The sequence below is a fragment of the Hirundo rustica genome, chromosome Z (assembly GCF_015227805.2).
Source record: "Hirundo rustica isolate bHirRus1 chromosome Z, bHirRus1.pri.v3, whole genome shotgun sequence".
Classification (NCBI taxonomy): Eukaryota; Metazoa; Chordata; class Aves; order Passeriformes; family Hirundinidae; genus Hirundo; species Hirundo rustica.
The window spans coordinates 34571421-34588388 of record NC_053488.1 but is presented as its reverse complement, the minus strand read 5'-3'; the positions used below and the strand labels follow the sequence as shown (position 1 = coordinate 34588388).

Sequence of the window (16968 nt, the reverse complement as noted above, 5' to 3'; positions counted from 1 at the left end):
AAGATTTTTTGCAAGCAAAAGGATCAATCCAGGATCAATCTTTTTTTCCCACACTAAGCATTAATTTTAATTTAATTTTATATTACAGTCTAAAGCTTAAAAATGCATTTGACAATAAACTGTGATCTCAGATGATAATTTTTAATCTCTTTGTTTCTTTTATTTGTAAGTGTTCATTTTGAATAGTTACAGAGAACAAACCTCTAACAACATTAATTTATAGTATAAACAGGCAGTGGCAGTTTTACCAAGAAAATTTATATCTTTCAGTGATCACATAGTGATTACAGTGAGACTCATCTGACCTGTTTTGTCCTCTTTGCCATGAGTGCTGGGCTATTTGAAATGCTGCTTCCAGCTGGATGTCTGCTGAAGGAGAGCTTGAGCTCCTGTGGCCTGTCAAAGAGCTTGAAATCTAGTCGTGGGAAGTTCTTATAGCTATAGAGATGATTAAAAAAAAAACCAACAAAACACAGAAAATAAAAGTTTTTCACACACCTGCTCATAGTAGGAAAGCCATACAAAGAAAATGGGTATGGAAAAAAAAGTGACAAAGAGGAGAATAATGAAACCAGGAGATAAAAAACAAAAATCCTTTTAACCTTATTCACAAAGATATTACAAGAAGATGCCTTGGACATTAAACCTCCAGCAACAATGGAAACAAGAACCAGACAGTTAACCATGAAGGTCAGGGAAGCACAGACAATGATTAACAAGGACAACAGCAAAAACCAGAACTCTCATGATCTCCAAGAGAGACTGGAAGAAACAAATCATATCCAGAGTGTCTGAAACTCCATACTTCATGCACAGGTCTGAAAAAGACTGAATGCAAGAAATCTGAAAAGTGGAGTGTACGTTTTGTTCTTTTGGTTCACTGTCTGCAGATCAGTAGTACTGGGTAGACTCATAACCCACCTTTCATCATTCCCAACATGGAACAAAGAGAACTGCATTCACTACAAAATACACACAAATGGCTCAAACAGGAAGGACACTGAACACATGCAGAAAAGTATTACTAAAAAGTTGGCAAGAAGTTATTGAAAAATTAATACCCTAATCCACATGCCCAAAACACCGACTTCTACAGAGAGGTTCAGAAATTTACAAGAATCTGGGCAGTTCATATCTTTCAAAGAGTTCTTCTGAACACTGTATTAAGGCAAATTGCACCATCATGGAACACCTGCCCTGCTAAACATCATAAGCACTCTAGTTTCACTCTATGTAACAGTCTAACCTGTACCTGTATTTTGGCACTTGGTCCTGTCCATCATCAGCAGGTGGTTCTGGTGGCATTATGAAGACGGTGTGTTCACTTTTTTGTGACTCATCAAGCTCAATCAAGCGTGCATCCTCGACAGAATCTACATCAACCTGAAAACAGAGTTTGTACGCTAAGTACAATTTGACTTTGCAACAAAATATCATTTTCAATGTCAATTATGTTAGAATGTTAAAAAATATTTAATATATGCTGTATTTGATTGGCTATATATATAAAGTATACTTCTTCTAATTACTCAAATATCAAGTCCACATGCTTGTCTTTCCATTTTTATTTCATGATCAGATATTCTTAAACATTTTCGAGGGCAACGTACTTTCTCTCCTTTTTCTGTTCCTTTATCTGGAAAGAGCTGGGAAAAGAAAAAAAAAATAAAAATAAGAGTTTCTTCTCAACTCAAAACCAAAATCCTAAATAATTCTATTAAAGCTTTGTCACTGGCTGAAATATTAAAGAAGAAAGAAATTTTCCATATTACTGTAGAAGCAATTAAGCTCTTTTTCAAATATTTCATTGAAGAATTCAGTAATCAGCATGCTTTCAATCTGCTCATTTTCTACTAAATACAAAATCCTTAATCTATCAAAGGAAAAGCGCTTTTATTTTGTTTAGTTGAGAGAAACTCCTGTTTTTCCAGTAATCTCCAATATGACAACCTGCTGTAACAACAAATTATTAACAAAGTATCCTCTAGATGCATACCCTACATTTAGCAGAGAAAAGGAAAGGCAACTTAACTTTTGTCCATTCACAAATGTTAATCTGATTCAAATCAGTACTGAATCAAAGACTCAGTCTATAAGAACTTGTTATGAAAATTAAGGTTCTGCCCAGAAATAATCATATACATATAATTCTTTGAAAAATAAATACAATTCTGTGGCTCCTAACTTAAATATTGTGAACTTGGAAACTCCACAATCTATCCAGACCAGACCAATCTATCTAGAACCATACTGATGTGACTTCATTAAAAAAAAAAATAATAATCTTTCTCCTATAACATGCATGTAATGAAAGGGGAACTTATTCACATTAACCAGTCCTGACCACATCTGAAGCACTAGGCATGTTTAAAGTTGAGATTGTGGGAACAACTACAACAATGTTTTTGGTCATGGCAGATGACCACTGGTAGAAATTCCACATTAGAAGTAGGAAGTTAACACTTAACGGGAGGATATGGATGGTATTTAGCTAAATTGTCAGGTACTGGTAATTCTCACATTATCTTATAGAATGAAATCCTACAGGCCTTTAATTAAAATTTCCTTCAATAACACAGAAATTATGACCATGCAAGAAGATGAAGAAAGGAAAATGATTCAGCAATAACCACCAAGAATTCCAATCCTTCTGAATACTTCCTGCAGAAGTTATGCACCTTCTCAACTAAAGGACAGGACGGTAACACAAAGTGAACAGAAGAATATTATTTGGTAGCATATTTTTCACCTTTTCTATGCAGTCATCAAAAAATGCCAAGCCAGTATCCTTGTCACTCACAAAACTGCACTCTTCAATAAAGCGGCTGAATATCTGTGTTTTGGTGAGATGGGTGTAGAACTTTGTATAGGCACGGTCTCTGCTCTTTAAAAATCCTGGTTATAAAAGGGAACACACAACTAAATATCAGTTAAAAGTCCCATAAGAAATTAAGACATGAAGTATGTTAATAAACATAAATCACATAATCAATAAAAATTACTTAAGATGCTAATACACTAATGCAATATTTGCTTTATCAATAACAACAGCTACTTATATCTACTTGCATTTGGAAGATTAAAATAACAGCATTTTTAATAGCTATTTTTTTAACATCCTTGTCAATCAATGAAAACCCATGTAATTCCTTCTCACTCTGTGATTCAATATGCAAGAAAAAGATGACCTTGTATAAAAGCATTCAACAGCTAAAACAGTAATTTAAAAAATAAAAATTACATTATTCTAAAAGGTGATGGGCCTGATAAAGTTGAAAATTCTCCAAATGATTACCTAAAAATCTCCTCTCAAACCTCTTATCCAGTAATTAAAAAAAAAAAAAATAAATCAACAACCCCAGAAGAAGAAACAAAGCCCAAAACACTGCCACAGACAAAACCCCAGTGACATTTTATGTAGTGTTCAACTCATGAACAGATCCAAATAGTTAACAGTGATGAGAGAAGTGACGTTTGCTGACTACTGTTTATTGCTTTGCCATATTTCTGATTTCTGCCCCATTCTCTACTATTTTTCCATTTCTATCAAGACCATTACTTCACTTCTCATTACTGGGCTTTTAGCATTTTTGTGTCATACAAATTAAGAAATATTTTTTCATTCTCAAGAGCTGCCCTTGCAGAATATGCCATGATGAGAGGGCATCATGCTATTAAAAAAATTTCTTTTTCTAACACTGGACCTAGTGCAAACCTGCAGTTCTGTGTGTATGTATCTGCGTTCCACTCAACTCTGAATAGCTTAGACAACTGCAGTTTTAAATACTGCCAAGAACTGTACAATAGGCAAATTCAACTTTTTAAGTTATGCACCTCTTCAGCTCTAGTTGTAACACTGCCAATGCTATCAGCAGCTTGTTTGCCCCACCCTCACCTTGATGATCAAACAAGGAATCAGCAGCAGTTGCTTTATTTGAAGGTGCCTGTGTGATTGGCTTGAGGAATGTTCTGTAACCCTTCAAAATAGATGCCATGAAACGGAGAAATGCTTCCTGGATCTCCATCTCAAGTTCTATCATCTTCTTCTGCCAGGAGAAATCTGCTTCTATAGGAGTCATTTCCACTGCAGAGCCTTCTTGAGTTTTCCTGTGAACTAGCAATGAGCAACACATACAATCCTTTAATAAAAATTCAGTGCATTCAAAATTTCTTTTCTTTTTGACCATGTTTATAAGTGGTAAGCACTAGAAATCTCATCATTATTTTCCAATTGAATTGGTTTTACATAAAAGGCAAGTTACCGTGAAAGTGTATTTTTCTAACTCATGTAGCAGTCCATGAAAACAAGGATGTCAGCTCAGTTAATGTTACTTCCTACTCAACTGAATATAGTCCTTCAACAATAAATCAGCCCTAACACAAAGCAGCATGTGTGGTAGTTTTTTTGCACTCCCTACCCCAACCCAGCTCCTTTTGGGCTGCTATACAATATCCAGTCTCCTCAAGCGTTCTCTTTAGGCCATGGCCTTGATTGATGGCTCCTGAGCAGTTAAAGGTCCCCTTCAGCTGATCAGAAATATTGTCTGTTCTCGGGAATCGCTTCTACCTAAAGAACAGTTCTTGCCTTATGGATAGCCTTTGAACACTATTTGCCTGAATCATAGCTCGAACAAAACATTATTATTATTATTACTATTATTATTATTATTATTATTATAGGACTTTTGAGGAGAATTCCAGTAGTTTTCAGTCTATGGGATGAAGACTGACAGATGACTGAATATAATAATTTTGTGACAAGACATTATGAAGACTTGTCCTAAGCCAGGCCCTCTGAGCTCTCCTGGGCAGCTATGACTGCACCAGCACCTCATTTTCAGTGGGACCTCTCAGAGCTCACCAGCTCTCCAGATTACCAGACTCTGAGGACCACTGCTGAAGCCTCCTGACAGGGTCTGGGCTATCCCCCAGTACCACCCTATCCTCAAAGCTCAAACTGTCACTCCCTGGGTGTTGTCAAGGGATGGGAGTATCCCTCTCAACCCAAGGCGAATTTTTAACAGGTGCATATCCCTTTGCATTTGCATGTGTGAATGGATTTAAACACCCAATGGCAAGTGTAGTATGAATATTTCCATCTCAGATCTGTAATAAAGTTACTGTGGTGCTCACAGTAAATCTTATTAAATCACTTCGTAAATGTTATATCAGTCTATGACTAAGTGCTGCTAAATCCTTTAGACAAACCTGGGGCTTAGTTTGGACTTGGCCCCTTAGTCTAAGGCTAAGTTTGGATTCAGTCACACCTAGGCTCCATCAGGAATTTAGAAAGCACGTGGGTTCTCTCTGAAACTCTTGACTCTACAGAAGGGTCTCCCCTAGCTCTTTATACCCTTTGCATCCACAGACTTCATTACAATCATTCTAGCTTGATTCTAATCTGGTTTTCCTTTCATGCTTCATCCATGTAGCCAGTGATAGCATGAATCTTGCTACTGAACTTGGTTGTGCTTTTGCAAATTTATATGAAACCTTCTTTTGCTGATATCTTTGCTGCTGATTCTTTAAGTGACTTAAACCACTCATATGTTACACCACGTTTCTCTTGTTCTGAAGAATATATATCTGAAACTACTTTTCTAACATCAATCCTAACATTTGAGTGCACCAAACGGTGGAAACAAGTAAATGACATCTAGAGTTTACTCTTGCATTCTTAAAAAAACAGCAGCAGGTATTGCTGAAACTGACAGTTCCACACTTATAACAAAAATATTAGTTATAATAATAAAAATACCTTTACATAAATATAAAAAAAATTAAAACATAGCTATTATAATATTGCCAAAATAGAAAAAGTATGTAAGAGAGACCACTGGGTGTGCTCAAGATACAATTAGGAAGTAGTTCCTAATGAATGATACACACCGTGAATAAAAGTAGAAGTTGACATTTTCTAACAGATGAAGTAAAGGCTATTTGCAAGAAAAAATCATAGAAAACTAAGACAGGACCACCTACCTCTTAATTAATACCATTGTTTGCTTTTGTCATTTATGAATTTAATGTATCTTAGGTACATAAATCATAGTTTCTTTTCCCTTAATAATATAACCTTACATACTCTGAACCATTTTACCTGAAAGAACCTATCTACAGTTAGAAAGAAACAATACTGGAAATCTGTTAGGTCAGTTACAACTCTGCTCTTATCTGTCAAAGACATTTAGCTGAAGATGGTCCATCTTTTGACAAAACAGATTGTCAAAAATTAGCTACTCCATTATTGTGGTAGAAAAGTCACTATCTAAGATATTCACTAGCACTGGACCCTGGTAACTACCACCCTGTCAGCTTCCCCTCTGTGCCTGGGATGATTCTAGAACAGATCCTCCTAGAAGCTGTGCTAAGGCACAGAGAGAACAGGGAGGTGACTCTAGACACCCCAGCATGACTTCATCAGAGACATCTCTTCCTGACCAAGCCAGTGGTCTGTAATGGAGTGATTACATCAGTAGACAGGGGAAGGGCTATAGATCTCCAGAACTGTGTAAAGCCCTTGACAGAGACCCCCACAACATCTCCTCTCTAAACTGTATACGGATGGGTTTAACAGGTGGACTGCTAGATGGATAAGGAATTGGTTGGATAGCCCCATCGAGAGGGTAGTGGTGAATGGTTTAGAGCCCTGATGGACGTCATTGATAAGTGGTGTGCCTCAGGGGTCCATATCGGGGCTCGTGTTAATATCTTCATCAATAACACAAAGGGACTGAGAGCATCCTCAGCAAGTTTGAAGATGACACCAAGCTGTGATGCTGTTGACATGCTTGAGGAATGGGATGCCATCCAGAGGGACTTGGACAAACTCAGGAACTGGGTCCATGGAATCTCATGAGATTTAACAAGACCAAGTGCAAGGTGCTGCACCCTGAGTTGGGGAAATCCCCAGCATAAACACAGGCTGGGGAATGAACAGATCTCTGCCCGTGACTTGCGGAAGCTGGTGGATGAGCCGTTGGACATGACCATGAGTAAAGGTTAAAAAAAGAGATTAAATACTAAGAAGTCACATTAAAAAAGTCTAAACCAAATATATCACACTTCATGTGATAGAAGGAAATAATTACATTTATATATTAATTTTAAGTTTTTATTTTATCTATTTCACCTGCTGCCAGCTGTGGGTGCAGTTTCTTTAAGGTGCTGAGAAGGCTTTTACATGGCTTTTTAGGAAATTGCTTCCAGTTGGTGCTCTTCTTATCATCTGATCTAAAACACAGGAGAGACAAAAAAAGAACATATAAAATACCGACAGTATAAAAAAGAGTAACGTCGACAGCCTTAAGTCACTTCATTTACAGAAGACAGTACCTTCAAATTATTTTGAAATCTTGTAACTGTACCTATTTGTTAAAAATTAAAAAAAAAAAAAAAAAAAAAAAGGGACTGACATAACTCAGAATTTCATTTCTTCAGATACAGAACTGTATATAATGAGTAAAATTTTCTCCAGCCTTCAAGGAGGATCTCTCTTCAGATTTGATGTAGACTTTATAGACAATTTCCCCCCCTGATTTTTTATCAGCCTTGCTACTATGATTTAAGCACACTCTTCTATATGTGATTACTATACCAAGTCTATTCTAGCATAAACCTGCCATACCACTGCTGATACAAATAAAGGCAGTTCTGAGTCCTGAAAGAGGCCAGATAAGTCTTGATCATCAGAACATGATGGTCGTACAGTACTTTGCTACTTGCCTGTGGCAGCCCAGTCCCATCTTCACAGTCTAAAAGGCACCAGAAAGACTGGGAATTCAGTTCACAGTTGGAAAATTATGTAGTTGATTAAACAGTGGGGTAAATTGCCTAAAGGGATGCTCATCTTCTTTAAGAACAATGGATACAATGCTAGACCTTCTTTAAGCAGTTGGATGTAAATGAAGAGTAGGGAATAAATCCTGAGAACTTCTATGCCTCTTTCTGGAAGGCAGAAGATAGGAGAGAATTGCTCTTACAGAGACCATAATGAACCTCTTTGCCATGAAACCAAACCAGTTATTACCACCCAAGCTGATACTGGGCATTAGTTGGTTTTGCACTCTGCAGCTGTGAAATATTTGTTCCCTTATTATTTGCTTTATTGGCATGAACACAGGGATATCTTAGGAAAGAAACCAAAGTTTCTGAAGTGAAAGAAAAATTCCTTCCTTTGGATGCCTTTGACCATTCTTCCTCCACAATAAAGCCATGCCTATAAACAGTACAGGCAGTGACAGGGAAGAAATCCTGCTTAGAAAATAATAAAACTCTCAAGTCTTTGCCCTAAAAAGCCTAGTTAACAATAAAAGCGAGATGTATCACAAAGAGAGTTTAAAAAAATTAAAAAGCAATAAGGAAGATGCAGAATGAATAAAAGTTCTTTAATATTTTCTGGTATAGCTTAAGAAAGATAGCAGCGTAGTTGCACTAGAAAGACACTAGACAGACTGATGTACCTGAAAATATCTAATTTTTCAGAAGTTATTTTTCTATTAAGCAGTCTTTCCAAGTCAGCAACAGTGCTGTTAAACGCTTTTATACCTAAACAAACAAACAAATCCAGCACTACCGCCCTTTTTTATTCTATTGCCATAGAATTAAAAAGGGGCAGTGCTGCGGGTTAAGTTTTCCTGTAGAATTTTTCCTCCCCGTAAGTTGCTAAGAGACTAAATATTGATAGTTAAAGGGTGCTTAACCCGGACAAAAGGAGTTGATCACTTAGTTTAGGGGGAGGAAAAGGCTCACAGGAGCTGAGGGTGGGGGTTGTTTTGTTTTCGGCTCTCAGTTTTCCGGGAGGAGGACGGTCGAGCGACAGTGGCTGCGTGGATTCCACAGTTAACAGAGAGGTTTGCTCCTGAGAATTCTATCATCTGTTGGAGCGCCCAGGAATTCGGATTTTTTTCACCTGCCCTGCTGGATTTTGGGTCAGCCCGGGTCCAGCCGCCGCAGCTTCTCCAGCACTGCTCCCTTCGCCTGCCAGGACACCCCCTGCCTGCGGGGACACCCCACCACTTCCAGCCATCAGCCCGGAGCTTCCACCGTTTCGGTTTGGTGCCCTCGGGGTCCCGAGAGATCAGACTGCCTGGGACTCGTGAGACAAAGCCCCTGGGGGTTCTTGGTTCTGTTTTACTATTACTGTAACTGCCGTTGTTGTTTGTCTGTCCATTTACTAGTAATGGACTGTTATTCCCTTCCCCATAGCTCTGACTGAAAAGTTTTGGTTTTTTTTTTTAATCTTCCAAATTATAATAACACAGAGGGAAGGATTTGAATTTCCCATTCCTAGAGAGGCCTGCCTCTCCCTAGCAGATACCTGTCTTTTTCAAACCGAGACAGGCAGAAACCAATGTGGACAAAATTAAATTTTAAAAAAAAATCTTTATTCACTAATAATACAGTATTTTCATAATTCTGTATTATCATCAATACAAAGTGCTTTATGGAGATTTGGGCTTACCTACACACCTCCAAAACTGAAAGATACATTGACCGCTTTCTAAGAAGTCAGCCATTAGGAGATTATTAGTTCAGCAACCAATCCAAGTAATGTTGGTACTTTGTCTTTCCAACAGTTGTAAAAGCATCTTGACATACTTATGTACCTGCAAAATCTCCTGGGTTTGTCTCTATTTTTCTGCAACACAATCCTCTAGTTCCACTCTACTTTTGAACAAAAATATGGAGGTATTTTTCCCCTGCAAGTATCTTCAAATGAATAAGTTATCTGTCATGACTTTCTTTAATATGCTCTTCTTTCACAACACCTATAATTATTCTCTTGCTGTCATAATCCTTTGTTATAAACTGAAATGCTTTTTTTAGTGTTTTTTCATGGAGACTAAGGGGAAGGAGAAAAAAAATCCCAGATAAAAAATAAACACAATTTGCTCCATTGTTTACCTTTTCCTGTGATGCTACTAACAAAACAAAGAATGTCAGTAATGTAGAGGAAACACTGGCATCAGAGTAGAGGAAGGGTCCTTCTGAGACAGTAAAAATCAAGCAAGCATTTCACTGATCCACAGATCAAATTACTAACTCTAATTCAAGTGATAAAAAAAGGTCAAGAGTTAAAAAATGACATGATAAGTAAAACTAGATTTTCACAGGGAAAGGATGTGCACTCGATTTAGTGATGATCACCCTCATCTTGAACTAGCTTAGATATGTCTTTCTATTTATGATCTAGTTAAAAATGGAAAGGTAGTTACTAAACACCTGAAAAAACTGATTTTTCATTTCCGTTATTTGTACTCACATTATAGAAACCCAGAAGAATTATTCTGAATTAGCCTCTCCTCAAGAAGGTGCAAAGAAACTGTTCAAGGAATACTTCAACTTAAGAAAAGTACTAAAAATACAATAATTAAGATATTTTAGAATTAATGTAGCAAAGACACCAAATTTTGCTTGATTGGTGTCACAAAAAATTTGGTCCTTGTAATTTCAGAAAAAATTCTTTATAAACACTAACATAAGGCAGCCCAAGTGCAAGACAGTATCAAGAGTTATTATGAAATATCCTGAAGCATTAGTGTTCATCTAGTTTGGAAAAGACCTTTAAGATAATCCAATGACTTATGTAACACTGCCATGACCACCACAAAACCATGGCTACCACTAAACCAGGAACTGCATCTACACTGCATCTTTTAAATACCCCCTAGGGACGGTGACTCAGCCACTTCTCTGAGCAGTCCATTCCAATGCCTGACAGGAGTGAAGAGTTTTCCTACTATCTAATGTAAAGCTCCCTCAGGGCAACTTGAGGCCATTTCCTTTTGCCTTGATTCTTGTTACCTGGGAGAAGAGACCCATCTCCACCTGGCTACAACCTCCTTTCAGGCATCTGTAGAGAGTGATAAGGTCTTCCTCAGGGTCCTTTTCTACACACTATGCAACCCCAGCTCCCCCAGCTGCTCCTCACAACTCTTGTGCTTCAGACTCTTCACCACCTTCTCTGGACATGCTCCAGCAGCTCAATGTCTTTCATGTTGTGAAGGGCCCTGAACAGAACATAGAATTTGAGATATGGCCTCACCAACGCCCAGAACAGGGGGACAATCCTTTCCCAAATTACTTACCCTTGTTACTAAATTTATAGCAAGATCTGCATCACATTTTTATAGGAATTACAAAGTGTTGATCTTTGACTTACAAAATTTTAATTTACTTTAAAGCTTTAGAAATGAGAAATAAAAAAAAAGGGACAGCAAGAAACAAACTACGTTGGATCAAACAGTATCTAATAATTTTGTCTTCTGAGCATTTCAGCAATCTCTTCATCTACAGAAAAACGTAAAATCTCCATAGAACTTACATGTAGACCATGTTTGTGTCTAAGTCAATGCACACAATATCCTGTGGTGGATCGTACAGATCAAAGTATCGTGAATCAACTCCAACAATAAATGGAAGAGGTGCACTGAGTACGGTGGCCAGAGACAAAGGACAGAGGGGGATATATGGACATTGCCACTGAAATGGAAATATCATCTGAAGGAAAAATTAAATTAAATAAATGCATTAAAACAAGACAGCAGATACTGTACAAGAAAAAACAAGAAGTTACATGCAGCACATTGAAATGAAATTACTAAAAGGTTGGTAACAGTATCAGAAAAAAAGTCACCAAGTTCGTCACTTTAATACAGTATAACTCTCAGTTACCTATACAAAAAATTATGACCTTTCTAAGAGTTACTAGCTAGGGAGATTGAACTAAATGTTATTGCTGGGAAAAAAGACCATTTAGTACACCAGTCATTTTAATTACTGTGGTGTTTAAATCAATTTCTCTCACTGCTGTACAGAACACTTTGTACTTACAGCTACCACAGCTTCAGCAACTCCTGTCAACACAGCTGGTCTAAGGGAATGGAGGAGGATCTTGCCTTCTAGTAATACAAAGAGTAACAGAGTGGCACAGTTTTCTGGTCCAAGATTCATGAGCAGTGTGCTAAAGTTTGCTCCACTAAGGAGTGGATGGGAAGCGGGGAAAAGAGAAAAATGTTACAGGGTTAAAAAAAAAAAAAAAAATCATTACTATCAATCTTCTGACAACTGTCAATGTTTGGGATCAACTAGTTGATCTAGTTGAATGGTGCTAATACACATCAAATACCTACCTATCTAACTAATAACCATCATGTCATTTTAAGTCTTGTACTACCCCAAAGATACCTAAATTTGAATTCTGTCACTAGAGAAACATACACTAAATCATGCTCTTGCTAAATTTGTGCTGTTTACAGCACTCTCTCTAAGAGATGCACTGGCATCTTGTATTCACAACAGTAAAGCAAATCTAATTGCTAATTGCAAAAAAAAAAAACCCCAAACCATCAGCAGTTTCATATGATGAGTTACCCCACACAAGAATCATGAACTAGAGTATCCATTTGATCTTAGAATCACAGTACCAAATTCTTGTATGAGTCAAAGTAATTCCATCATTCTGATGGCAACATGCTTATAGTTTCTACAGTTTAGCCTCCATTTAATTTGTTGGGACTGTATGTATTTAGGAATTGAGTACAAGGGTGAAAAATCTGTCCTTTAAAAAGTTCTTAAGTATTACTTTGCAATTTAGTGCCTGGCTGCAAATTTTCACCTAAGTGCCTGTATAACAAATGGGATTAAAGATGGGATTCTTCTGCATAATAAATATTATACAATAATGTTTTGGGGTGGAGAGAATAAAAAGGGAGAAGATTTTGGGTTTTAACTTGAAACAATGAACGGACACGTTGAATAAGACCATGTGTCACAATCGCAGGGAGGTCTAACCCAGAAGATGCAAGCAGTATCCACAGAGACTGCATCAACCTTCAAGCACAAATAACAATTTGTAGGTATACCTTTGAATTCCCAAAATGTTTGCACACTTGTGTATTCATGGATTTCACCTAAGTGCTTGATGTTACTGTCTCTCTTGAATCCAAAAAGAGAGAAAAAGCAAGATAGCAGTCTCCATGCTATTAAATTTTGCTTACTGCACTGGTTCTGAAAATACAAGATCTTTAAATACAGGTATTTTTTTTTCTCCTTACAAATGCCTTATTATTCCTTTAGAGTTCCTGCAATAATCTGGCAATTCAACTTTATTTCAAGATAATTAGTGATACGATACTTCCACAAGGGGCACACGTATAACATGTGTAACATTATAAATGCATATTGAACTACCTGTTTAGAGTACCTCTTGATACTGCACTAATATTTGACTTCTTTCTACAACTGACTCCTGCTTCCTTCTGATTTTTTTCAAGTAGCATACATTTAAAGCATTAATAATGATACCTTAATGGCAATGGTGTAGAAACTGGCTGTGACAATATTAATGCATCATGGGCAGAAAGCTGAAACACATAAAGTAGTATGTGACTGACACGAGCAACCCCAAAGGCAATACAGTATAACATCCCAATATAAATATATATCCATAGTCTCATAAACTGCCTGGCACACAGACACAGCGTCTTTGGGACTTGGGTTCACTAAGTGAACAGAGCTCGTATTAGTCACTGAGACAATTCTGAGAATTACAGGAAATGATCTGTGACTCAGTGTTGAGCATGTAACTGCTGCTAGGTGATTAAACAGTGCAGCAGAAGAGACAGTGCCCCAGGGGACTAACCTCTGACCCACAGCAGTGGGTGGACAAGTGAGGGGAAGAGAGAAAACAATCCTACTACTGAGGTAATGCAAATGGTGCCTACAAAATGAAAGCATAATACATGGCAGTTATTTCATAAGTGCAAGTAGGACACTTCTGCCATCCACACCACCTGAAGTATGAAATTGTTTCCTTTGCTAAGTTGTCCCAAGTTTGTATCAATGAGAGTGAAGGCCAGCCCATCCATCTCCTCCCCTCTCCCTTCCAGGAGGTGTATATTCAAAGCCAAGTAAAAAAAATAAAGGAAGAAACAAAAGGCAAGAGAGGGTTTGCTGTTGCTGTAGCTTAAAATGGATAAAAATGTTTTGCTTACCTGCACAAGAATCCTCGGCCTTTGTGGTGAAGGGAAAGGTATATTGTGCATAAAATGGGATATATGCCTGTAAAGAAGACAAGATATTAGAAAAACAGCACCAGAGAGTAAAGAAAGGTTGAAAACAGCATTAACCACATTTTAGAATTAATATAGTTGCATGTTTTAGAAAGAGCGTTAAGATTTCTTTACTGTTTTGATAAGTCTAAGATCCTATTTATGCAAGTCAAAATAAGAAGCTTCATTCACTCAGCTGCATGCCTGAAAATTAATACTGGCACCTTCAGATATGTAAGCAAAAGATAAGGACATATTGGCATTTAGGCAAGCCACTTAAAATCCCAGGCAGCCTAACCCCGTTCTATAGCTTCTAAAGAGATTCTGCTAAGAGAAAGTATATACTTCACTGCCAGATGTCTTAACAGTTTTGAAGGTAACATCATTTTTCAGCAAACTTTCAGGACCATAACAAGTATCATCTGCAGAGTTTGCACACGTATTCATAGACAATCTGAATTAGCTGCAGTGCTTGGAAGCAGACGCAGGTATTCACTACTAACGTACAGCATTCCTGAGCTTATATTTATTAAGCTAAAACACAGGACTGCAAATGTAGCATGTATCCCAGCTCAGCCTGTTCTGTGCTTGATGTAGCTGAAAGAAAGGTAAACAGGCTTGACATATTCTAAAAAAGACCCAGACTAAATCCAGCTTTGCTGGCACTGCATGAGCCAGTACCATAAGACAGAAGCAGCACTAATTTCTATCAGTACATCATAAGCTGAACAGGGCGAACAATATGATGGATCAACTATAGTAACTGAGTAACTGTGACATGCACAAACCACATGATTTCTTGAGCTTATAACTACATTCCCATATCAACTTGAAAAATGTTTTACATACTTCTCAATGGGAAGAGGATGAGGTCCAGAAACAGAGAGTTTGTAGATGAACATAAGAAATTTTCGAAATGCTTCAAAGAAAGGCCAGTGTGAGAGAAGACAGATGCATTTGTTTGCATTGATGGACTTGGAAGTAATCACTTTTCTCTCTACAGTCGTCAGAAGACCCAGCTGCGATTGCTGTTTTTCTGTTAGCAGCTCCCGGGGATAAGGCTCGTAAAACTGGATAGCAGCACCGTAAACCTACAAGATGAAGAAAAACAGCTAAGCAACCCCAGTAATTAACAGGAATATGGGCTAGAACTTTTGATGCATCTTTAAGTCTTTGCAGTTTGCACATGCTACAGTGCTTTTGCCGGTACCTTAAGAAATTACTTTATTTATGTAACATGCACAAAGCAATCCTATAAACAAAATGCCTTGAACTCTCTTTCTCATTTTCATTGCACCTTCCTCAACAAAGCACTCATACTCAATTGAAAGGGAAGGAACTAAACCATCATTTTATGACAAAACCTTATCCACTAATCATCTGGGTCAAAAACATCCCCAAAATTTCAAACCCAAACCCTCAGGAAATGTTTCTGTTCAGTAAATTCCCCTACCATTGCCAAACTAAACAATAAAAATATTTTAGCTTTGACTTCCCTCATTTTATCAAGTCAAAAAGACACAAACCTTTTCTAATATTACTTCCCTCTGTGTTTCATAACTGAGTTATTATGGCAAGCTTAGGAAAAAATAATAAGGAAAGAAAAACAGTAGCAGCTACTGCATTCCTCCTTGCAAAAGAAGTATGAATATTTTGGAGAAATGTGGGGGGTTTTCTGTTTGGAAATGGAGAATTATGTGAATTTTTCTGTTAGGGGAGTGAGACAGAGTGGAACTTGAGCTGTTATCACCAACGGAGCCAAACTGCTGTTTATTAGAGAGCTTATCGCATATTTATACAGAGCCAATCACACATCGCAATCACTCCCTCATACAGTTCACACACACACACAGTTGGCGAGCTGAAACAACAGCTGGCAGACCAACCCTAAGTAAGCAAAGGCTCCCTTGCTTCATCAGGAGTACCTCTATACTACCTTCCCGCCTGTAACCCAAGACGTACAACACGTTTTTGGCGTCTTTATGTGCTGACGGCCTTATACAGATTCAGCAGGCAAATCTGAATGTTAGAAGATAGAATTCAGATGTCCTGAATCTATCCCTTCATGCAAATTCAACAAGATTACTAGGTCTTGGAAGCTCATTAGACTATTTCACGTCCTACCTCTCAAGCACAGTTTTACTCTCCTTGCCTTCCTGACTCCTGGTAACTAGTTTTCAGTGCAGAGATATGTACAGAGCCCTACTACATAAAGTCACACACCCTGTTATATAAAGTCACATAGAAGTGTCTTTTAAGGTAACCATGTGAAAACTGTAACAATTTGCTACTTTGCTAACTCGTGTTCTCTTTAATACATAGACTACATTTCCATTCTCATTACATGAAACAACAGAGAAAGAAAGCCATGTGCTGTGAGATTTGGTTTTGCTTAAGTGTATGGGTCAGCCTACATAGGAGTAAAGAGTACATACTGCTCCAGCTGCTTCCTGTTTTAGTTCAGTTTCATCTTACATGAAGGGTTAAGAAATATAATTTTATAAGGGAAGTATTAGAGAATGTATTTCTCAAACACAGAAGAAACAATCCCTGTCCATAACAGCCATCTGAAATAAAAGCAAAAACACACTGTGGAGCCATACCTTTTCTGCAGAAGAGCAGGTCAGTACAAATGTTGAGAACACTGGTAGTGGATATTTGGTTTGAGGGTCCCAGCACTCAATAGTAGCTCCCATAGGAAGGCAGAAGAGAGGTACAGAGTCTGACAGAGGAAACGATTCATAGTTCTCTTGAGGATATCTGAAAATTAAGCCTCAAAAGCAGAAAAAATAAAAGTAAGCACATGTGCCTTGTAGACCCTAAATACTGCAAGGAATCTATTTTCCACAAAATACAGCTATGTCTGAGTTTATAACTTTTTTACTTGAACTTCATAACTGAGAATTACAGCTGC

General features: G+C 37.6%; 1 protein-coding gene across 5 annotated transcripts in view; it reads right to left on the bottom strand.

Moving 5' to 3' along the window:
• The window catches only part of DENND4C (DENN domain containing 4C), a 77416-nt gene that overhangs the window by 31675 nt on the left and 28773 nt on the right, over nt 1–16968 (bottom strand). For 4 of the 5 annotated variants that reach the window (XM_040090066.2, XM_040090064.2, XM_040090067.2 and 1 more), the window contains 12 exons: nt 16658–16827; nt 14904–15145; nt 13998–14064; nt 13309–13367; nt 11836–11980; nt 11327–11502; nt 7133–7233; nt 3896–4114; nt 2750–2895; nt 1611–1646; nt 1253–1383; nt 306–438 (listed from right to left, as the gene is read on the bottom strand). In XM_040090066.2, the coding sequence (XP_039946000.1) occupies nt 306–438; nt 1253–1383; nt 1611–1646; nt 2750–2895; nt 3896–4114; nt 7133–7233; nt 11327–11502; nt 11836–11980; nt 13309–13367; nt 13998–14064; nt 14904–15145; nt 16658–16827 (1625 nt within the window). Of the gene's footprint in view, nt 1–305; nt 439–1252; nt 1384–1610; nt 1647–2749; nt 2896–3895; nt 4115–7132; nt 7234–11326; nt 11503–11835; nt 11981–13308; nt 13368–13997; nt 14065–14903; nt 15146–16657; nt 16828–16968 lie in introns of those variants that run through there. The other variant, XM_058424113.1, reaches the window with a different exon arrangement.